General features: G+C 48.8%; 1 protein-coding gene, 1 long non-coding RNA gene and 1 pseudogene across 35 annotated transcripts in view; 1 reads left to right on the forward strand and 2 right to left on the reverse strand.

Moving 5' to 3' along the window:
• Window positions 1–3,603: 3,603 nt before the first annotated feature.
• Window positions 3,604–16,361, reverse strand: NR2F2 (nuclear receptor subfamily 2 group F member 2). 2 transcript variants are annotated; one of them, NM_001190253.1, is given in 3 exon segments: window positions 3,604–5,082; window positions 7,810–8,337; window positions 16,056–16,361. In NM_001190253.1, coding segments are annotated over 3 exon segments (846 nt in total). In that variant the 5' UTR covers window positions 16,099–16,361; the 3' UTR covers window positions 3,604–4,807.
• LOC102160410 (uncharacterized) overlaps window positions 15,040–23,568 on the forward strand; it is a 164,867-nt gene continuing 156,338 nt past the window's right edge. For 16 of the 33 annotated variants that reach the window (XR_014809273.1, XR_014809284.1, XR_014809279.1 and 13 more), the window contains exon 1: window positions 15,305–15,450. This is a non-coding gene — a long non-coding RNA (uncharacterized LOC102160410). Of the gene's footprint in view, window positions 15,451–23,568 lie in introns of all 33 variants that reach the window. The other 17 variants (XR_014809285.1, XR_014809287.1, XR_014809280.1 and 14 more) reach the window with 3 other exon arrangements.
• Window positions 19,894–20,991, reverse strand: LOC146401779 (uncharacterized; annotated as a pseudogene).

Below are 23,568 nucleotides of genomic sequence, written 5' to 3' on the forward strand. Positions count from 1 at the left end.
TGGTTCACGCAGCAAAACTATTTCCCTGTCTTTCTTTGCTATACAAAAGATGGCTTTCCCCTAAACCAACACAGTAAGCAAACTTTAAAAAACTGGGGTCCTATTACAAACCAACGCCCAGCACTAACTGCTTTAAAATTACTGCATAATTAGATTTAGTTGAATTTCACCATTAATTAGGCAGCCGCACTGCAGGGAGCCTTTGAAATCTGAGAAAATGGGAAAAATCATCTGAAGCACGTTTTTTAAACCTAACTTCAATAAATCTCGACGAGGCCCGGAATTCAGAGAGAAACTCGCTCCCCTCCCAGGCGGCTGAGGGTAAGGGTCTCCAGGCCTGGGCCAGAGCTCGTATTGGACCGTAAGGGGCCATTCCCCCAGCGCCTGAGAGCTCGACCAGGGCCAAACCACTGTTTCCCCAGAGGCCCTCAGAAGACCCTCTCTGGGAGGTCAGGTCTGTTCCATGGCAGACCTCGCCTCCTCTCAAACCTATTAAAAGGGACCCCCGATGTAGAAGCGCTCCTATTAGGGGCGCCGTCCATGCCGCCTCACACATTTCTAGGACCTGCGACCCCCAGCCCGGAATCGGCCCTCGGCCCCTGCGCACCGGCAGTCAGCTCTCTGCCCCCCGCAAAGCCACCTTTCCCCTAACTTTGCCACGCAAGCAGCAAGTTGTGCCCACGTCCGGCGGGGATCGAAGCCCGGCCCCCACCCCTCAGCTCGGCGGGTGTGTGTAGGGGGTGGTCCCGGCACACCCCCTCCCCCTGCACGGCCCCTGCATTAATGAGCGCGAGAACTGACCGAGGTCTGTTAAATACTGGCCTCCCCCTCCCCTATACCATTCAAACATTTAAGATCTGTGGAGAATACAGACTTTTTCTAATTTGGTTCCTGTTGGGAGAGGAGACCTGAAATAAACTCTCCCTATTACAAGGGGGAGGGGGCGCAGAGATAAGGGGATACTGTATTACCAATATGTTCCCTACCAATTCTGCTGCTTTAATTACAGAATAATCGAGGACCGCACTCACTCGCCAGCTAGAGTTTAAAAGAGGGTTTTCTGCCTGCAGATGGAATGGCCTTTAGCCGCCCCCCCCCCTTTTCTTTTTGGTAACCAATGTGTTTTCTATTACCCGGCCCTGCCGTGCCTGGCAGCCCGGCGCTCGCGGTGCAGTGGGAGACGCCATGTTGGCTCAGCTCATAGGACCAAGTCAAAAGCGAGCTTCGAGGCAGAGTTTCACACGCTCGAGCTCCCCCTGACCGCCCCCCGCCTCCGCCCCCCGCCTGTCGCCGCTTCTTGCACATCCTAGGAGAGCAGCTCGGAGCGCCCGGCACCCCGGACTTTCCGGGGGCGCTGGCGGAATTCCGCCGCACGTAAGTGGGGGGCGGAGGCTGGGGGGCAGGCACTTTTCCTCAGCTGCTGCCAACTCCAGGCCCCGGTCCCTGCAGCCGGCCGGATGCTAACCCAGCCGTCTCCGCGGAACCAGCCCCGGACGTCTCCCGCTAACTTTGAGCCCCAGCCCCTGGCGGCCGGGAGAGAACTAATAGTGAAAGGCCGAGGCAGGGCGGCCGCGAGCCGAGCGAACAGGCTAGGAACCAGCCCCCCCCCCCCCCCCCCCGCCCCAGCTCAGTCATTCCCCAGGTTTGTTTGAAAGTGACGAGAAGCAGCGATCGCCCCTCTCTCTCTCTCCTCGGACTATTGTTGCATTTCGCGTCTAACTGGGTTCTCTCACACCCCCGAGCGCCAAGAGGAGGAGGGGGAGCGGGGTTGGGAAAAGAAATAAAGCGAGCTCAGATCAGATAGGGGGGAAAAAAAAACCCAGCAAGGAAAAAGAGACACTTAAAGGGAAAGAGTCGCCATGTTTAGCAGCTTTTTTAAAGATCTCGTCAATTTCACACAGAACGCACTCGCTGGGTCCCAGCCCTCGTCTTTTGTCCAATTCAGTCGAAGCAAAGATCTTTTGTTCTAACTCAGCGTGAAAAGAAAAACTTTCTTTAAATGCAATAAACTTAAACCAAACTCAAGACTCTAAACAGATCCTCCTCCGGCCACTCTAAACATATACAAGGGGTTTTGTTTTAACCGTTTGAAAAATTTTGGGTCCTGTTTTTCTGCCTCGCAGACCCCAAGCTCATTGCTGAAACTTAGAGTGAGAGAGAGATTTCCAACGTCTAGAACACATGCTTTAAGCAGAATAAAACAGGGACTGTCTTTTGCTTTGAAAATCATAAATTATAATTTAATGCCAATAATAATTTACAACAAATGGCTGTTTACAATAAACTAACACAAAACAAACAAGGAAAAGGGCCTGTGTTTTACTTATTAGAGAAACTTCACACACTCACATGGATAGCACTTGCAAGAGAAGAAAATAAACAACAAGCTACAAAACCTCAATCTAGAGGTCAGCGATGTTCTGCCATAAGAACATACTTATATTTATGTATGTATATATCTACAGAAAGAAGCTGAGGGTCAGATGGAGAACTCTGCTCAAATGCACAAATCAGACAGATTTTTCCGGTCTACATGTATTGACTGGAACTGAGTATCAAAGTTTAATACACTTTACAAAATGATCCTTTTCTTTCACATCCCCTTACCCACCCCCTTTTAAAATTAAACCACAACCATAGTGATGTATGATGGCGGTGGGGGTGCTGCAAAGCCTCAGTAAGAACAAAAATTGCAAGCTCCCACACACTGAGCTTCCTCTAAACCAGGAAAAGAGAAGGGGGGGGGGAGAGACTCCAAAACAAAATAGTTACTACTTCCAAATCTGCACACCCTGTAAAGTTTCCTTCTTTCTTTCTCTTCTTTTTCTTAATTTGGCTTTTAAGGACAAAGGATCCCAAGAGCAGTACAGATTATATCTACACAATCTGAAATGTCAAAATGTCGATGTGTTTTTATGTACATAACTCCAATGGAAAAGATTCCCTTGACCTGTGGTCACGCTCTCACAGAATGAACTTGGGGGGGGGGGCAGGCCAACTGCAAGTTATCATATATACATTAAAAATAAACCCTTCAGCCGCTCTAAGCTATATCACTGAATTTGAAATCCTCTCAACAACCACACTAGATGAGAACCACAGAATATTTTTAAAAATCACACTTACTTAAGGAAAAACTCATTGCAAACAACTGCCTTCTATTTACAAGGCTGTGATTAGCTTGCTTGAACGGGCTTTTGCGTAACTGTCAGAAATGTACAAAACAGTATTTTTTCCTGATCATAAAATAGATACTGATCTCAAGATTTCTAATACTTTTCACAATACCTTCCCTAAGCAGGCACTTAAGTGTGACAAATATAAGGGCCTTTTTTTTCCTGGAAAATCCATTTTTAATTAAAAGAAGGATTAGGTGAATGGGGGGTGGTTTACTATAACCGTATGGCACTTCCTAAACCATAGATAAACCATTAACTTCAGCTCCCCCCAACACACACACCCAAATTAAACAGGCAAATACACTAGTCTACCTTTGAACAAACTGGCTAAGGGGAGTAAACAAATAGAGCCCCAGGCCCAGCTTAGCGAGAGCTCACAGGGGCTTCTCCATGGAAAGACAGTGAGTGGGGACAGCCAAACAGGTTTCAGATATCAAATAATATTTTAATTTCTGAATACTTTCAATTTTCCTTGGAATATAACACACAAAGACTCGACCAAACAGTTCAGTTATTATAACTTTTACAGTATACAGAAATGTTGCACTTAAAAAAAAAAACCTTCAGTTTTTTTAAAACACAAACTGTAAACTCTAAGATACTGAATCAATCACGTTACCTATAAGTGCCAACAGTGTTATTTTGTCATGCTGATTTCAATGGTATTTTTTAAAAAGGGAAAATATCAACAATTATAATACAAAGGGTTTGCAAATATACAAACAGATATAGGATTTTCATAACAATTCAAGAACTAAGCGGGACCCAATTCAAATTACAAAAGTTCACTTTTTATTCAAAACCTCAGCATGTGTCTTGGACACATTCCTTGGCTGCCAATAAATTCCACAGTTCATTTCTCTTTCTTAAAATATTTTTAAAAAGCTAGGTTTGTCATGGTGTCTATTTTTTTTGGGGGGGGGCAGGGTAAGGGGAGTTAAGTGTTGTATGTGGTTCCTCCAGTTCTCAAATTAGAGTGCTCAACTTCACCTAAAATTTTTGGTCACCACTTGTAAGTGCGTTTCCATCATCTTTGAGTTGCCTTTTAAAGTTTTATGTCTTCCTATGATATTTTCATGGACTCAGTTTTAATTCTTGCAGAACATATATTTTAAGGATACACAGTTTTTAAGAAGCCAAGATTATATCAAAACTTATTATAGAACCACAGAATAAACTGGTTTGGAACCAGAAAAGTACAAAAAAAGAACAGCTAGAGGTACATAGACACAGGACAATTAATAATTTGGAAAAAAAAAAAAGACTTACTCTCTCCATTCTGCTAATTTTCTCCCAATCTCCTTAAATGCACTTTTAGCAATATTTTTCAAAAATTTACCAAAAAAAGAAAAAGACTAATTTCCTTTTTATACAAAAATGATAAGTAGCAAGTTGTTCTGACCGACACAGGAGTTTTTTTTTTTTTAATGCATTCTGTAAAAGTTCATTTGACAGTCTTTTTTTTTTGGAAATTCACAGTCCATTAAATTCTTCCCCTCTCTTCTTTTAGCAAACTTGTAACATCCTTTTATATCCTTTCTTAACAGAAGGAATTTAAGCAAACAAACCAGTCTTTTGCCTTTTCTTTCTCTCTGTTTCACTCCCCCTTCTCATTTTGATTTATTTATTTATTGAATTGCCATATACGGCCAGTTAAAACTGCTGCCGGACAGTAACATATCCCGGATGAGGGTTTCGATGGGGGTTTTACCTACCAAACGGACGAAAAACAATTGCTCTATGACTGAGGAGGAGACCGTGCGGAGGGAAGGGAGGCGAAGCAAAAGCTTTCCGAATCGCGTTGGTTGGTTGGGGTACTGGCTCCTAACGTATTCTTCCAAAGCACACTGGGACTTTTCCTGCAAGCTTTCCACATGGGCTACATCAGAGAGACCACAGGCATCTGGAAGAAAGTTAAAAAAAAAAAAAAAAAAAAAGAAGAAGAAGACGAAGAATTCAGTCATCAGATTAAGAGGTTGGAAATGGGTCACATGAGGTGTGTGTACAGGGCTCTGTCAAACTGCCCCAACCAGAGTTGGAGCAAATGCCTCTGTACTGAAAACTTGGGGGTGGGATGGGGGTAAGGAAGCTCATGAGATAGTCCTGAGGTATTTGCCGTAAAATAAAACACAGCTCAGTGCACTGCAGACTTTCCCTGTCCCAATCCTCAGACTTGGTCACTGGGAGGCCCAAGCAAAGTGCATTGGGTGAATCTGGCTGGAGTCAGTAAACAGACAGACAAACAGATGAAACTAAAACTGCCAGGGCTCCACCCCCTCCTCCTCTGTAAATAATAGTTTGGCTTATAATTATATAGTGGGGGGGGGCAACAACCTAGCCCAGCCCTGAGTAATGGCGCCCACGACCCAGCCTCAGATTCTCCCCAAAGAGGGCGACTCATTTTTCTCCAGTCTTTGAAACTGATTTAAGTGGCCCTTTAAAACTGATCTTGTCAGTTTAGCCTATTGAAGGGCAGCCATGCAAACTGTGATCTCTCTGTTCATTTGAGCTGTTTCTTTTCCCTCCTTTTCTTCTCTCTCCCTTTTTCTCCTACCTCCCACTCCTTTATTTTATTTTTTTTTAAGACCCAGGTCCCTCCAAGAAGAAACCCCCTCCCTGTTATCTTCAGGAAAACACTTTTCTTTTTCGGATACGTGAAAATACAATAAGTGCCTTTGAAATGAGAGGCTTCTCAGTGAAGGCGGTGCAGGTTGTGACCTGACCTTTGGGGGCTCCCCAGGCAAGACTGGAGCTAACACATGCATATTGTGAATCCTTAAAACAGATATTCAAAAACAGCTGCCACCACGTCCACCCTAAGAACCAGAACACACATGCAATCTCCTATGTGTGGACCTGGGACTGTGCATGTCTATAGAATGCATAGGTGCCTATGATCAGGAATGAAAAGATCTGTCTACATAGGACTCCTTCCCTTTACATTGGACTGTCTCCCTCTGAATCAGATAACAGGAACGTTTATCTCTTTGTGAGGCGATTTGCATTCTCTACACAGGCCTCTACACTTTGCAAATAGTAATAAATTAAACTGTTAGGACAGTATCAAGCATTTCTTTTCCTTGAAAGACCAAGGGTAAGTCTAAGAGCTAACAATGATATCAAGAAATTAACCACCACCCCAGTGGTCTGAGAACCTGGGCTGGGTGTCAGGTTGTGGGACAGGGTGAGGGTTGTCTGTGGGGTAAGGGAAAATCCTGCCAGTATATTCGCACCAGGCAAACATTCTAGTTATGACAGGTCCCTTGAGAAAAATAATCCAGGTCCAAGCCTCTGCATACAGTTCTTCCTTGTCCAGACACTGCCCTTTAATTGATTACTTAAGGACTTTCAAAGACAGAATTTGGGGTGGCAGTGAGGGGGCTGGTTTGTGCAGAGCAGCAATGTATAAAAGACAGAGGGTTTAGGGCTCAAATCCTGCAATAGGTTCTAATGACTTGGGTTCCCCAGAAATCCTTTTGAACAATAAGGAAGAGACTGTGGATCTTTTTGTCTGCCACGAGAACTACACAGCTCTCCTAGTGTCCTGATTACAAGCTGCAAAAACTGAAATGGGTGACTAGGTTCCAAGCCCTACCAAGGTCCAAATATTTGTTATCCTGAACTGGGAACTGCCTTGCCTCTCAGCCTGACAAAGGGATCAGCTGACAACTTAGGACAAGAATGTGAAAGGGGTGATTTCCACCCACCTGGGCTCTGCTGAACTCAGCCTGGGGGCAGCCAAAAGGCTCAGGTGTGGCCCAAAGTGGAAAGCCAGACACCTTCAAAAATCATTTGGCCCCAAGAGTTAATTAATATTAGATCTATTACTCACACAGGTTAAACTACCTGCAAGCTAATTAGATTTCGTAATGCGGGTCAATGATAGTTTTATATCGCCAGCAACATTCATATCCAGCTAAAGCTGGCATACACTTTGGGTTCTTTGAAAATTGCTTTAAGTGTTTGCCTGGGCAGGGAAGCAAGAGGCCAGTGTCTTCAACCCTCGGCAGACATTCTGAAGAGTTATGATGGCCCCTTTCTTCCTCTTGCCCCTTCCTGACAGCTCTTTCCCCTTTTCTGGCAATCTGCATTGTTTTAATAAAAATATGATTTTGAAAATAGCTGCCCTCAGGTTGGATTTGCCTGGAGCTCCAACTCCTACTGAGTTAGCAAGAAAACTTTCCCCTGCAGGGGAAAGTTTGTCCCTGCAGGGTGATACCAGGACTGCTCCAGTGCCTAGGGGCATCTCCTAGAGGCTCAGCCAAAGTGACAGAGAAAGCCGCAAAGAAGAGGAGATTCCACAGGCTCAGTTTTTCCCTCTGGGCCAAGGGAGGGAAAAGGAGCATGCATCCTAGTCTGGCAGGAGGGGAACAAGTCTGAGAGGCTTCCCCATGGCCCAATTTGTGAGTCTGTTTCTGAAGCATTCTTCCTGCAGCCCAGCCTTCCTCTCCTCTCCCCAGGACAGGCCTGCTGGGGCCCAGCAACTGTGCAAAAGTTCCCATTCTAAGTTGCACTCAACAGTTTGGCTTTTTAAGGGGAAGACTGGGCTGGCTCTGGGGGCTCCCAAGAATTTAGGCCCTAAATCTGAGCTTGGAGCCCTTGAGCGTGACAGGGCAGGGCTCCTTCCTACCTGAGGTGAACAGGACTATGGCCTTGAGGCAGCTGTACTCGGCGGAGTCGACGTGCAGCGCTTTAAGCTTCTCCACTTGCTCTTGGAAGATCCGTATGTGGTCCATAAAGGCGACCACCCGGTCGGCGGACATGGGCGAGGCGTGTAGGCCGGCGGCGGCCAGGAGCGGGGCGACGTGGAGGGGCATGGAGCACTGTGCTGCGTTCAGCACGAACAGCTCGCTCCAGGTGAGGCGAAGCAGGGCCACCTGGTCGGTGATCTGCAGGTCAGGGAAGAAGGGGATGTTCCGGGCCCACTCGACGGCGCTGAAGAGCATCCGAGCGGCCAGTTCGCAAATGTTCTCGATGCCCATGATGTTGTTGGGCTGCATGCACTGGCTGCCGAAGCGTGACGTGGGATAGGGCTCGGCGCGCAGCAGCAGAGAAATATATCCCGACAGGTACGAGTGGCAGTTGAGAGGGTCCCCGTTGGTCAGCGCAAACTGCCCATGGGTCGGCTGGGTGGGCGGCATCCTGCCCCTCTGCACCGCTGCGGGGAGGAAAGGAGACACTCCGCAGTTAATGACCAGCTTCTGCCCCCCTGCTCCCCCGGCACGGTCTGCCCCAGCCCGACCCCCACCTGACCCAGACCCTGCGCCGCCCAGGAACAGGCAGGCCTGCCCCTCTCACCAGCTCATTAGGGGCACAGACCTGGGAGTCGCCGGGAGCCCGGCAGCACTCCCCTCAAATCACCACCCCAGGCAAGCTGTGGCGGCCAGGGCGGCGCACTTGCCTCGGAGGCCCGCTCCGAGCTGGGCGGCCGAGGACCCAGAATTGACCACTCTGCCTCGGGGTCCTCGGCACGGTGGGCGGAATGGAGCATTCTGGGGGCATCTTTCTTCTTTACTGCTAAACAGCTGATATTTTTTATTGATTGGAGATGAGGGAGCGGGAGGGGCGAAGCTGGGGGGAGGGTGAGACGCTTTTGCAAGACATCAGGGTTCACCCGGGACGGCTTTTGGCCACCCCGAAATCGCTCTCCCCCAAATCCCGCCGCCTCAGCCCCAGCCCCGCGGGCAACCCCCGGTGAGAGACGAGCGGAGAGCCGAGGTCTGGCGGCAGCCTAACCAGTGTGCTCAGAGGAAGACAGACGGAGGGAGAGGGCGGAGAGACAGGCCGGCCGAGGCAGGAGGACGCCGGGGAGAGGCGGGGAGCGGGCGGCCGGCGCCGGCGCAGCCCGAGGAGGGCCCGGGAGGGCCGGGTGAAGCCGGCCAGGCTCGGGCACGAGCTGTTATCTGACGCCGGACGGGGAGAGTCGCTCTCGCAGAAACACAAAGAAACCCCGGCGTTTGCTCGCCCCAACCCGGAGCCCGCGCCCGGCGCGCCATTGGCCGAGCAGGGCTCGCGGCTCTCGGCGAATTTCATATCACAAAGACCCAACTCGCGCAGAGCGAAAGCAGCCGCCCAGGGCCCCTGGCCCACCCTTCCCCTACTCCCTATCGCGCTCTCCTCCTTTCAAAAGTGAAAGGAAAAAAACAAAACATAGGTATTTTTTTTTTTTTTTTAGCAGAATGTTAATCCACGGAGGGTCACATGAGCGCTGCCCAGGCGGCAGCGTTAATACGGCGAAGTGCATAAAATTGCCATTTGTAATTTGAACCTCCAGCACAAAAGTACAATCTCAGGGTGCTTTTTTTTTTTTTTAAGAGGGTGGGGGCTGGGGAGAGGGGTAGAGAGGAGGGACATATGTCGAACATGCAGGAAAAACAAGGACAGAGAGAAACTGAGAGAAAAGAGAGGAGTAAACCAGCTTTAAAACAACAACAACAAACACCACCCCATCCCTTGCAGAAGGGCGAACTCGAATGAACTGGCAATCAATGCAAAGAAAATGAAAACAGCCCGAAGAGAGAGTAGAGGAGGAAATCAATCAGCCAAAGCATGCGGATTTGGGGGGCTGGATTCCAGTGCAGAACTTGCTTCTAGTATGAAACCCCTTTCAGCTGCAATACGAAGAGAAGAGCTTGGGGCTTCTGTGTCCTTACCCAGAGCAGGCTAGCCAAACGCACCCAGGGCCCCGGGACCCCAGGCGAGGGGGGTAGAAATGAGAGGCCGATACCTTCCCGTCTCATGCCCACTTTGAGGCACTTTTTGAGGCGGCAGTACTGGCACTGGTTGCGATGGTGCTGGTCGATGGGACAGTTCCGGTTGGCGCGGCACGTGTAGCTCAGGTTCCTCCGCACGCTGCGCTTGAAGAAGCTCTTGCAGCCTTCGCACGTGAACTGGCCGTAGTGCTTGCCGCTCGACTTGTCCCCGCACACCACGCACTCGATGTGCTGCTGCTGCTGCTGCTTGTCGCCACCCGGACCGCCAGGGCCGCCCTGGCCGCCGGCCGCCGTCTGGGCCGGCGTGCTGGCCGGGCCCCCTTGGCCGGGCGTCTGTGGCGTGTGCGGGGCGCCAGGCGGCGGGCCGGGCACGGGCGGCGCCTGCGAGGCCTGGCTGCCCTGAGAGCCGGGCACCTCGTCCTGGGGGTCGCGCCACGTGCTGACTACCATTGCCATATCTATGGGGGCCGCGTCCGGACTTCCTGCTCCCCTGGCTGCGGGCGGCGGCGGCTCCCGGGTTTCGGGCTCCGGCGCGCCGCCTTTTGTGTGTGCAAGGGTGCGAGAGGGCGCGGGAGGGCGCCCCGGATGGCTCGGGGGCTGGTTGGTTGAGGTTGGTTAGTTTTTCCTTTTTTGTTTCTGCTTTTGCAAAGTTTTGTCGATTGCTTGTCTGGCCCGGTGTATTTGTTTTGTTTGTTTCCCTCGGCTCAGCTTTGTTGCTTTCGGGGGGCTTTCCGCCGGGAGGGGAGGGGATGGGGCCGGGGGAGAGCAAGTGGGAGCAGAAAGTGGAGAGAGAGGGAGGGGAGGGAGAGCTGCAAGTCGATTGTCTGGCTTCAAGACAGAAGTTGGAGGCAAAAAAAAAAAAAAAAAAAAAAAAAAAATCTCTCCAAAGATCTCCCTCGCTCTCACTCTCTCCCTCCCTCTCTCGTTCACTCTCTCGCTCTCAGAGCTGGTGTGCAGCCGAGGAGTTGGAGTAGGAGGAGGAAGAGGAGGAGGAAGAGGAGGAGGAGAGGCGACTGTCCGGGGGCCAAGTCCAGGGCAGCCCACAGTCAGCCATTCAGGAAAGCCATCGAAATCAGGAGGACTAGGAGAGCAGAGGCGCCGGTCACGGGCGCGCCCAGAGAGCCGGGCAGGCCGGGGCGGAGGCCGGCGGCCCGCGGAGTGGCCGGAGCGCTGCCCGGGTCCGGGGGAATCAGCATGAAAGTGGTCCGCGTCGGGCGCTGCGCGGCGTCGTCCTGGCGCTGGGCCGCTGCCGCCGCCTGCCCCAGGCGCCCGGCGCGCGCCTCGCTCGCTCCGGCCGCCGCCGCCCGCTTTCGCCGGATAGAGGCCGCTCGCCGCTCCCTGCGGGCCGCTTGGGCCGCCGCCGCTGCTGGAGCCGCCGCCGCCGCCGAAACCGCCGGGTCGGGCCCGGAGCCGCCGCGTCTAGCGCCGCCGCCGCCGCTGAAGCCGCTGCTGCCGCTGCTGCCGCCGCCGGAGCCGCTGCTGCTGCTGCTGCCGCCGCCGCCTCACACACATAGGGAAAGAGTCAACTCGCCGGCGGCGGGGGAGAAATGATAAAAGAGAGAGAGGAGGGCAGATCACCACCTAGAAGCACATCCTTCGTGCGCAGAGGGGGGAGAAAAAGACGGAGAGAAAGAATGAAAGAGGGGAAAAAAAGGCAGCACGGCACCGGGAGAAAGAAGGCAACTCGGGGAGAGGAGGAGGAGGAGAAGAAAACACACACGCGCGCACGCACACACACACCGCGGAGAGAAAAGAACAGAGAATCAAAGTGATCAAATATGCTAAAAAGGGGGGCGCGGGAGGGAATGCGATTTATAGGCGCCGGGGCTGGCAGAAGTGGCTTCTCCGCGATCAGCTCACTGAGCTCTCTATATAGTGAACTTTGACACGACTGCTGCAACTTAGCGCACGTTGCCATGGCGACGGCGCGCCTTATAAGGCAGCAGCCGGGGTTGGCCTGGCCAGGCGCGCGCGCGCCGCCCCCTCGCCGTCATTGGCCGGAGCGCGGCGGCCCCGCCATGGCGGCCGCGGGCTCAGCCTGGTCCTAGCGCGAGCGGTGTCGCGGCCGTGGCGCGGAGCGCGAGGGGGGCGAAGGGGGGGCGACGAAGGGGCAGCCGTGCCGCCGCCGCCGCCAAGCGGGGGATGGGCCCACGCTGGGCCCCGGGCGCACGGCCACCGCTCTCTCCGCACCCGGCACCCGAGGTTTCCGCCCCAGCGGGGAGAGGAGCGCGGGGCGCGCACACAAAACGCCTCTTAAAGGCTCCGCAAGAGGCTTTGGATGGAATTGAGGACTTCGCGTCTCTCAACTTGGCAATGCCACGAAATCGACCGCTCGCGCACCACCCGGGACTCCCGGCGCATCTTTGTGCCCACAGTGCCAGAGAAAGAGAAAAGTTCCCCGGTTTCTTTGCAGAGGGTTAGTGGGCGGGGATGGGAAGGTGCCTCGAACCCAGCTTACAAGGCATTTTCCAAACGAAAGATTTGGTCAAATCCGGGTGATGGTAGATCCTTCCCTTAATCAACTGTGATCACTTGCTTGGTTTGGTGGCTATTTATTTTTCTTTTTTAGAGAAAAAGAGCCGTTCGGTGGCTCTTTTCCTTGTAGGGTTAACATTTCACAGGTAAGTGGCCTGACAATTTAATTGCTCAAATAAAGGATCTCGGATGCTGAGAAGCACAAATAGACTTCATCTCATTGTCGTGACACAATTAAAATCAGTTTGCCTTAACTTTATCCTCTCTCGTTAGCTTTAGCTAACTTGCAAGCCAGCATCCTCTCACCACCAGTAGTAAAGACCTTTTAGCCCGCTGCAGAGGCAGCCTCCCAGCATCTCCAGTACATACCCTCTGTACACACATGTAAGCGCACATGTATCAGATGCACATTTGTCAATGTACACAGACAAAGACTTCAACGATTATGCTTCTAGGTCATAGAACAGTTGAGTACGACTTCATTGCTCCTCAAGTTCCTTTTAGGCATTCATACAGTCATTAAAACACACCCAGAGATTCTGCCCCAAATTGGGAATAACACCAAGTTTAGCTCACAGGAACCAGGAACCGTGCACAAGCCATATTCTACCTCAAGGGATTTACTGCAATGAGAACAACTTCATTGACTGTGCCATTCTGTTCAGTGTGCTAAAATCATCAAGCTGGTTGTGCCTCTGACTTCCAGAGCACTTGGTTTTAAACATCAAACTTATAGAATTCTCCCCATCCCCCAGAACACACTATATTCCAATGCAGTAACCTTTCTGTGCTACTGTGACCAGTTAGTGGATTACGATTTTTCAACATTTCTAGTACAAAAATTGTGACTCCATCATACACTCTTTGCATCAAGAAAAAAACTATAGACTGGTAAGCCAACAGGTTTATGAACAATTAATATATTTTACACAAAACACACACTGAACTTCAGGAAACATGAACACATGTAAAGGGTAAATTAATTACCACAGGAAAGCATCCTTGATAGTTTTAAAAATCGACGAGTTGAAGGATTAAAAATAAATCATACATATAATTGACATGTGTAGATTGTACTTTGCATTCAATACCTTTTACACACATAGGCAGAATATAAGGTAGGAGCTAAGAGAAGTGTAGGCAGATAGGAGCTAGTTTTTAGGGAAGGAAAGATCCTCCTTATGCGTCATTCTTGAAACCTTTTTAGCCCTCACCCTTTCTTCGCTGAAATCACCTATTTCACCAAAGCTGCATGTGCTGGGATGATTTGAAAGTTTTTTTTTTTAAACACCTATAATGGATAGACACTAAACTATCATGGACCTGGTATTGTAATGAGATTGCCACAGAGCAAATTTGCCAGGCAGCAAATTTCAGGTTGATTAGAGACACAATATAACTTTCTCCTAAAGAGGAAGAGAAAGATGGAAAAGAAATCATTTCAGAGAAGGGTTTTTTTCCCCCTTTTCTTTTCAATCTCTATAATTTGAGGAATTGCCTAATGATACGAATGTTAGATGAGGGGCAAACTCAGGAGAGATGTGGTAGGGCTGGGGTTGAGATAGGAAATCTAATGGGTATCCTCATCTCAATTTCATAGAAGATAAGAATAATTGACTATAGGGAAATCCTAAACTTGCTGCTTGAATGCAGACACTTTCATGGCAAAATCATCTTTTACAAACATGGAGTTGGGAAATTTGGAGGAGGAAGAGCTTCCTTGGTCCACTTAGAGATTTTTTTGGTATTTGAAGTACGCTCTGATGGCCTCAGATTTAAAGTGAAGGATTTCCCAACCATCTCCTACAGATCTGGAGCTGATAGGCACAGAACTACAGGGCTGCCATGAAGTCAGAGGTGTTTTACTCAGTGTTTTAGGACTCATTCAGTTATGGCGGAACAATTAAAAAGCCAAAAAACAAAACAAAGATAACCATCTCATTTGTAGTTAATTTTACTGTATACAAGAAGAAAAAAGAAAGGTAAACTATTTGAAAATGTCTTCTTAAGAAATGCTCATTTCTCTTGAATAAAACAGCTCTAAGGCTAAAAGATAAATATCAATATGTTCTTATAGTTTAGAAAAAATCCAGCCCCGTCTTTTATAGCAGATGTAAATTTATTTTAATGAGAAGAATGGCAAGCTTTAATTTGGCTGGAGAAAGTTGGAAAAACATTTGCCTTACTGTGGGGGAAAAAAAAAACCCACCCAGGAATATGATTTTCTTGCAGAAAGTGGCCTGATGGCTGTAATTCTCCACAAATTAAATCACAATATGAATGCATACCCCAGAAAATGCTGAGTTTAACTCTGAACTCAGTAGAAACCAGTTCTGTCCACCAGGATTCATTGAATCCCTCCTTCCCCTCAATCTAGTCCGTGTGTGTTTTTCTCTTCCACCACACTGGAGCTCCGTGAATAGGGAAAGGGGCTTCCATTGTGTCTCTCTGAACTTCCAAGTCAATGCAATTTTTAACCACTGGCTTGTGGTACTTTGAAAATCACCAGGGGCTGTCAGAGTTGGGTCCTCTGAAAAATTTACAGTGCTAAATCAGAGCATATGCTGGGAGGGAAAAAATTGCTTAAGATTGGAGCAAGTACAGTATCTGTCTGCCCCCTAGTGTAAGAGTCCTCGCTGCCTAAAATTCAACTTTAAAAGAAAAGAGCTCTTAAAGGGAAACGACTTTGGGCTCACGTAGGCATAGCAGAATGAAACTTCTGTACATTTTAATCTGAATAATTCTTCAGGATTTAAAATTAATTGGCCCTGGCTTGGTTGGACCGGACTCGGATCTCGCCACCTCTGCGTTTCCCGAGTCACTTGGCGGAGAGGTGATGATTTTTTTTTTTTTTTTTTTCCTGAACTGGGTTTATGTGCGTCCCCCTCACCCCCTCCTCTCTTTTTTTCTTTCTCTGTCTCTGTCGTCTCTCTCGCTGGCTTTTTAAAAATGAGGAACCGTTCCTTGAACGTTCTGGACAGAGCACAGAATTGCTTAAGTCAGCCCGAAGCGGTTGTAATAGACAGCAAAAAGGTACACGTTTGCCTGAAATCCGCACGCCAGCTCCACCACCCCGCCCGATGGTGAGTACCCTTCTCGTTGCGATTCTCCTCCTAGCTTAACCGAGCGCTCGCCTCCCCCGAGCCGCGGCCGAGGGCGCCGGGCAGAGCTTTTCTCTCTCCCTGCCTGGCTGGATGTCAGTTGCACAAGGTTGCAAAATGCAGCGCAGAGGCAAATCGAACAGTAAATTCTGACACTTAGTGCGAGCCTAGCAGCTCCTTTGATAGAAAACCGAGTCGTCTATTGCTTGGAAAAACACGCTTATAGGACTGTTTTTTAGTTTGCTCTATCGAAGGAAATGAGTTTGAGGAGACAGGACGAGGAGATGGGAGGCACGGCGGTCTTTACGCTTCGGTTTAATCATATTTTGGCAGCTTTGCAATTGTATTTTTCCCCTCTTCCCCCCTCCACCACTCTCCTACCACACACATGTAATAAAATATGGCAATGCATTGAATTGACTGTCCCCCCCTTCCCCGAACCCCTTAAACCACAATGCTAGGCATTTCATACATGTTAGCAATCCGATTTTTTGAAAAACCCCAAGTCATCCCCAACCCCACACAGCACAAGGAGAAAAGTGAGAAAGGAGAGAGAGAGAGAAAAAAAATACTGTAAGTAAACATACCAAAACCATATTTGCCTTGTTCAAGGTCCCAAACCGCTTGCATCTTCCTTCTAAACTGGAATAACTCTCCTTTAGTTTGGCGGGTGAAATAAACGCTTTGTTTGCCCCCTGAAAAGATGTGTCTTTGATAATTAAAGAGAATCTCCTCCTCGGTGTTTATCTAAGCGATTGTGCAAACTGATAAAAAGTAGGCACTAGCCTGCAGGGAAAAAGAGGAAAGGTGAAGGGAGAGATCTTCCACCTCAAGGAAGTGCTTCCCCATGTATTAGGCGCTCTCAGCCTTGGAAAGCCCAGCACAGTAACTTTAGAGAGACGAGGTTTCAGGGAGCTTTGTACATAGCTGCTGAGGAATGCAAGCCTCGCCTTTAAGAAAAAAAACCCCAAACCGTAGGTAGGAGATGTCTGGAGTGATCCTTGTCTCTCATCTCATTCCTTAGAAGGAAGAGTGCGTTGTTACACCTTGTTTGGGGCTGGAAAGACGAGACTTTAAAAACACCCGTCCAATTGAAAAAAATCTCCCAACTTAATGAGTTTAGTCGGAGGCTGGAGCAAACCGCTCAGCCTCAGCAGAAAACCGCCAACAACTATAGGCGATATTGCAGAGCAAAGACGACCCAAGGCACAGCCAAATTCCACTGTTTGGGGTCGAGAGGGATGGAGGCTAATCCTAAAGCAAGTTGGAAAAAAACAGAGGTGGGAGAGGAGGGGGGGGAACAGCAGCCTAACAGACTGGCAGGCAGGCTCCCCTCACCCTGGATCAAAGATAGAACTTGAAACAGGAGGGCAACATTTTTCCTAGGAACCCATTGGAATCCTCATTTTCTACTTTTAACTCAGGTACCCCCTCACCACCAAATGATTTTTCCCTCTCCCCTACAGATTCATGCCCCCCCTTTCCCAGTCCCTCTTCTAGAACTTTCCTGAAGAGGAAACCTATTTCTTTTTGGGGGGAGGGGTTCCCCATTCCATGTCTTCAGATAATGAATGCTTACTTTATCCTCTCTCTTCATCCACCTCCCAAAATGAAGAATGGAAGCAGGAATACAGTAACTAGCAAAAATTGAGAATAAACTATTCTGCCCCTCGCAGTTTAATACAGTTTTAACTAATGGATTTTTTTTTGTTTTGTTTTGTTTTAAGAGAAGAATAATGGGGAAACACGGATCTTTTATTTTAGGAAACTGTTATGGTAAGATGTATGTCAGACTTGACAAATGGAACTAACGCTCCTCGGCTGCTTCTTGTCCTTGTCTTAAACAGGAATTAAGTTAAACACAGTGCTGAATGTTAATTACATGTTTACTGGCTAATGAAAATTACAAATGGTTTTGCCACCTCAAACAATGATGAAAACTCTGAAGACACTGTAATTATATACTTTGAGGGAAATAACTCAGAATATTGATCATAAGAAGTGTAAATCTTTTTTAACTATTCATTAATACCATAAATATGGGCTACAGAAGTTTTTCCTTGCGGTTTGTCTCATCAGTTACACTGAGTGGATGGATGGTGAGGCTCCTCTGGGGAGGTGATGAACTCATTCTCTTATAGAAGGAGGCCACTTGTGTAACTGGGGGTGCCCCCTCCCTTTCGCCCCCGCCCCTTTTAACCCCAGCAGAAGGTCGAGGGATGGTTGAACAGGGGGGCCAGGCTCAGGGCAGGTGAAGGTGAGCACAGCCCAGCCTCTCCCCTCCCCTTCCTGGCCCTCCTCTCTTCTCTCCCTCCCTCTCCTGCCGGGTCTGATCGATGACCGCCTTCCCCAGCCAGGGTGCCCATCGGATAACCTGGCGTTCAGGTTCCTAATGGAGGACAAGGCACTACAACCCAGCAATGCAGCCCTGACAACCCAAGTCCCCTCCTTTAGAGTGGCTAGGGCAGTTCATTGCAAAAGAAGAAAAAAAAAAAAAAAAAAAAAAAGGAAAGTTAAGGGTGCAGGTGTTATTGGGTAAGGTGCCTCAGACAGCTGAACCAGAATTGATTTCCCTGGCTTTGGGAGTAGAGAAATATTTTTCTGTTTTGTTTTGTTTTAACTTTGGCCTGCGTTGTAGTTCTGCACTCTGCAGTGTAGCAGCCACTTCGATCTTGAGGGTCAAAGGTGAGGGCTGCACTAACCCTAAAAGGCTGGTCTGGTCAGGCCAGAAGGCCGAGGGAGAGGAAGAGAAGGGGGATGTCAGTCATACTGACTGACGCTTCGGAGGGGGTGCCTTTGGTGAAACCTGCATGCGGGGGACACGGAACCAAGAGCAGGTTTTAAGTGCAATATCGAGGATTTTTTAAAAGTGCCTTAGGCTTGTGGGACTGGAGTCCTCTTTTCCCCTGAGAATTCCCAAGGCGCTGGTCTTTGTCTTAGAAGGAATGGAGTTTCTGAATGGTGTGAAAGGGACAGAGAGGGTCGCTTCAAATCGATTTTACTTGTCCTTTCTGTCTTTTCGGATCAACGCCCTTCAATGGGCACAGAGGTGCTCTTTCAACCAAAAACTTGTGCTACATTTTCTGCCTGTATTGGTGCTAAATACAATAAGCACTGGGCAGATTTTTTTCTTTGCTCTCCAAAGCAAGAAAGCACCCTAATTAAATTGTTTTATATGGACAGTCAAGACAGACCAATTAAGTATGCATTAGTATAAAGATATAGTCTGTAGATAAGGCGGTTTAGAAAATCACGCGTGGGACAAAGGAGAGTGTCATAGCGTTGGGGAGGGCTGCTAGGACCAGAGAGGTCGTTCACCTCTCTCCCTGGGTCCCAGGGGAATTGGAGAAGCCTGGGCCTCAGGTGAGAGGGGATCAGGCCCGCTAACAGGTGGGCATCAGTATTGGAGTCTTTCAGGCCCGCGCCCCCGGCCGGAGAGAGATGGAGTTCAGGGGGTTAGTATCCCCCACATCCTTCTACCTGGAGGAGGTAGCATCCCGTATTGGTGGGGCACCTTAGGAGGGAGCAAGACCATGCTGTGCCTTATACCGTGTGGGGCCCGTTGCTTGATGTCTGGGTCCAGGGCCCAGCCCTGAAAATAAGGAAAAAGTGTGAGCCCAGGAGGGCCAGGGGGGAGCGGCCACGGCCACTGCCACTGCCTAGGCTGCAGCCCTCTGGCAGCCAAGATCAGGGTTGGAGGCCCCCTTCCAACTCCTCCAAGCTAAGCGTTTTTTCGCTTTTAAGGAAACGGGAGTTCTCGGCGAGGAAAGTTCCCACCCGACGCCATCCGGCCCGAGGGGCGTCGAGGACCAGCCACCGAAGTGGGGTAAAGACCGAGGGTCGGCGTAAAGGTAGCGAGGACAGTGGCTCCTCTTTCGCTACCACAGCTCTGGGTTTCTCCACTCCCCCCATCCCCGCCCTCTGAGGTGTGGGCGGGCAGAGTGCATCCCACCCCGAAGGCGACGACCCCCAGGGCAGGGACCTGGGCCTCCCCGCGTCGCGGCGCAGGGCTGTGATAGGTGGTCCCTGGGCCGCGGGGGCGCGAGCGCAGCGCTCTGCAGCAGGAAGGGCTTGCGGGGCGCACAGGGCGCCCTTGGTACCGGGTCGAGAGGGGGCTGTAGGGGCGAGAATTAGAGCCTGGGGAGGTGGCTGAATGTCAAAAGTAAAAAGGTTGAAAAGCCAATTTTCCCGGCGCGCTTTCGCCCCCCTTTGCTGGTTTCAGAGGCCGTAAATCAGCAGCCAGCGGCGAGGGCGGGAGGAGCCCCCTCCGCGGGCTCGGCTCTGCCCCGCCCGGGCCATGCGCACCTCCCGGTGGGCCCCGAATCGATCAGAAGCCTAGCTGAGGATGTCACCGCACTAAATATTTACTGATCACACACAAATAGCCGGGGCTCGAACGATTTTCCTCTGTGAGGAGAGCGCAGAGAGAAGGGTAAATCATTTTATTAGTGTGGATAAAGCCCAGAGCACACTCCGGGCTGGAGTGTTTTAAGATGTGTCTTCAACGGGATGAAAAGAGTTAGGGAAATCGATACCGAGTGATTAGAAGCCCCTGGGGTGACGAAGGGGACCAGGACTTTCAGGGATTTGGCAAGGCTGAGAGGCGGGTGCGAGCCTCGAGGGGAGCGGCCTGACCACCTCCTGGGATCTCCCGGACGCAGGCCCGAGTGCCTCACTCCTCGACGGGAGACTCGAGACTCGAGGGCGCAGCCAGCCGCAGGGAGTCCGCCGCGGCCCGGCTTGGCGGGGCCGGCGCCGGGTGAGAGCTGCGCCGGCCGCCGCGGGACCGAGGGCTTGGGCGCCTCGGGCTCCAGGTCGCGAGTGGCAGTGGTCATGTGGCTCGAGGAGGGGAATCTCAGGCCCGGCGCAGGGATGCTGGCAGGTTCCCCCACAGGGCGGGTTCTCCAGACAGCCTCCTGGAGAAACCGTGTGGCCCAAATGGGTTGCATTTCCCCCATGCCGTGCCCCGCAGCATCCCCGAACTTTCTCCTAGCTGAATCTCTGCCCCGCATCTCCCCTAGCGTTTCTAAAGAGGACTCAGCGGCCCAGCCCCGCCAGCTGCCTCTCCCTCCCACCCAGTGTCAAGGGCGGCCGCCGGGTGGCGGAACCGCTACGGACCGCAGGGCGAGTGGATTCCAGGTTCGGGGCTCCTGGGCAGGTGGAAGTCTGAGGCCGAGGAGGAAGGCAGAAGCAGGGTGACACACACCAACGACGTCCTCAGGACGTCTCCATCCTCTCCTGGGCAGGAAATCAGCTTTGAGGGTCTCAAGCCACACTCTTAGCTAGGGAATTCGTCTGTGGCCCCAAGGCTGGCTGCAGGAACTTAAACGGTGGAGGCACAAAGGCTTGCGGGGCTCGCTGAAGTTAGAAAGGCTTTGGGGGCAGTTTGCAGGGAAGGAGAGCAAAATCTTCTTCCCAAACTCAAGCAGCAAAGTCCTGGCGCAAAAATGACTTTTCAGTTCTGGAAGCGGGAGGCTCGCTCGCTACCAGGAACCAACCTTGAGGTTTGTAACAGCTGCACATAATCAAGAAGGCACTAATTTCGGGGGAAACGAGGGGGCGGAAGGTGAGAAAAAGGAAGAATCTTTTTCGTTTTCTCCTTCCCTTTCTCGTTTTTGACCTTTTCCTAAAAAGATCTGCTTTTCCTGAAGAAACTGATAGCTTGCTTGCTTTCTTGCTTGCTTGCTTGCTTATTTATTTATTTATTTATTTATTTATTTATTTATTTATTTATTTATTTAATTTCCCCTCTCCCCAAATTGCTCAATTTCCTTGGCAGCTTGAAGAATTCAGTTCAGGCTGCCCTACTTGTCTTCTCGGTGCAACAGGAAATATAAGTGCAGATCCAATTAACCGTTTTCCAGAAGGGAGTTTTTTTTTTTTTTTTTTTTAATATATGAATCCCAAATGAATTGGAGTGATGTGTTCAGGTGCGAGGCGATTGGTGCCTCGAATTCCTTCCAGGGTAATCCTCTAATTCCTGCGGTAGAGGCTGGAGAGCATTGCAGATCTGGAGGCTGTCAGGAGCCGGGTCTCCATTAACCCTTCTTGGTCTCGGCCAGAGCGAAGGTTAACTACACTAATGTACCAAAGGGGCTGAAGCGAAGGAAGGAGGGGAGGAAGGAGGGAGGGAAGGAAGGAAGGGAAGGAGGGAGCGGAGAAGGAGGCAAGGTAAATCCACTCTATTTGTAAGGATTTTAGAGCTCTCTCGCTCTCTCTCTCTCTCTCTCTCTCTCTCACACTGGTCCTCCCCCACCCCCACCCTGCCTAGGAAAGCGGGTTTCCATTCAGAGAGACTAGAGTCTCATCCATCAAGGCAGCTCAATCCACGGAGATGAGAATTCTTAGGGAATAAGAAAGCACAATGTAGTGAAATATTTTCTTCTATTTACCTGACCACCCAGTTCACTTTAAAAATAATTCTAACATGTATACAACAATTGATTATTATGGAAGGGGGATTAAAAAAAATCCAAATCCTAATACATGTTTTACCTTCTTTCATTTAAGTTAAAGCTAATTTAGAATCTTGTCAGTAGCCAAGTTATAGCCATAAAATTTGGATGAGATTAAGAAAATGCATTCTGCTGGTTTCACCCTGGTGGCATTTTAATAAGTGGTTATGTAATAGTGCACAAAGGTATATGCACATGAGTGTGCATATCTTCTTATGGTGGTAGAAGTTCTCTCATGGATCAAAGGTTTATACACTCAAGCACTAGATGGAGGTTATCACTCATGTGTACATGCTGAGGCTCTGGCAAAAAACAGTGCAAAGAAGAGTTTTGAATGAGTTCCTTGGAATCACTATTGTTGAAATACAAGCTGAAGCAACTTAGTATTGGTGAAGTTGTGCTCTGCAGAGTCATAGAAAGATACTTCAAAGTGAAAACATTTTCAGTTTGGTAGCTTTGGCAGGGCTTTTAAACAAAGGTGAGTGCCTTTTGCCCAGTATATTTATTTTAAAATTCAACAATTTGCTACTCTATTTATTTTACTTTTCGATGAATTGAAGAATTAAAAGTGAATTGTCTCTAGCTAGACATGATAGCATAAGGGGCTTGTTGCCCATTTAACCAATCTGAGGTGGGCTGTACATGCTTTTAATATTATATTGCAAGGCAACTCCTGCTGAGAAAGTTTTAAAGACATCTAAAGCTATGTGGACATTGGTTCTTATTTAGAAGTGGACAGAGTGAGGAAAGGTTGTCTCTTTCTGTATTTTTTCTCTTTAGGGGCTGGTAATGACATCTTTAAAATGACAGTTCATTTTTGGTATGTCAAAAAGAAAGCATTAATCAAATAGTATCAAGTGCCAGTCATTTAAATCTGAAGGTGTTAGTAAGGCAAATTTCCAGATAAATCAATATTGTTAATTAGCTGCATCAGTGTACTTAAAGAAAATACAAACAGAACAACAAAAGGGATTTATCTTGTTTAATTTCCTTTAGCCACAAACTCAAGGTGAATTTCAGGAGAAAATAATTTAAGGGCTAATTTCCATTCCACTGGTTTTTAGAAGACTGAAAAACCCCAGTTTCAATATAAAGCCTATAATTAGAGAACTAAACAAATGGACAAAGACAGACATACTGCCATAATAGAAAAAAATACAATGTATGAATTTAGAAAATATAATTAATTAATTACCAACTGCATTTCTCCTCTTAAAGGGATGGTTTTTTGAAATGTTGAAGGTACACATTAAAATAAACTTCTGTGCAAAATAAAGAGGAGGCTGTTTAACATAATATTCAGTTTTTCTGACTGTAGGGAGTATCAGCTTTACGAAGTGTAATGTTTAAGTAAAATTTACACTGATCATTTTATTTTGAATACAGGATAGAGAAAGTTACCTTTCCCACCTGGCCATTACAATTTATAATAAATTAATCAACTTACTGAAGGGATTACAATGTGTTTGACTGAAGTAAATTGACTGAGATGATATCACTTAAAATAGTTTAAAGCAAAAGTGAAAATGTAGAAGGAAGAGAATATTAACTTCTCTGAAAAATGTCACACTGGGTATTTCTTGACAGGACCACGTCACATCCCATGTCAGAGAGAAGTTAAAAATTTAGGCAATCTTGTTTCTTT

This window comes from Sus scrofa, chromosome 7 (genome assembly GCF_054392235.1).
Source record: "Sus scrofa isolate SSC_HxYL_T2T_F1_AM1 chromosome 7, Sscrofa_HxYL_maternal_Yorkshire_Landrace_v2.0, whole genome shotgun sequence".
Taxonomy (NCBI): Eukaryota; Metazoa; Chordata; class Mammalia; order Artiodactyla; family Suidae; genus Sus; species Sus scrofa.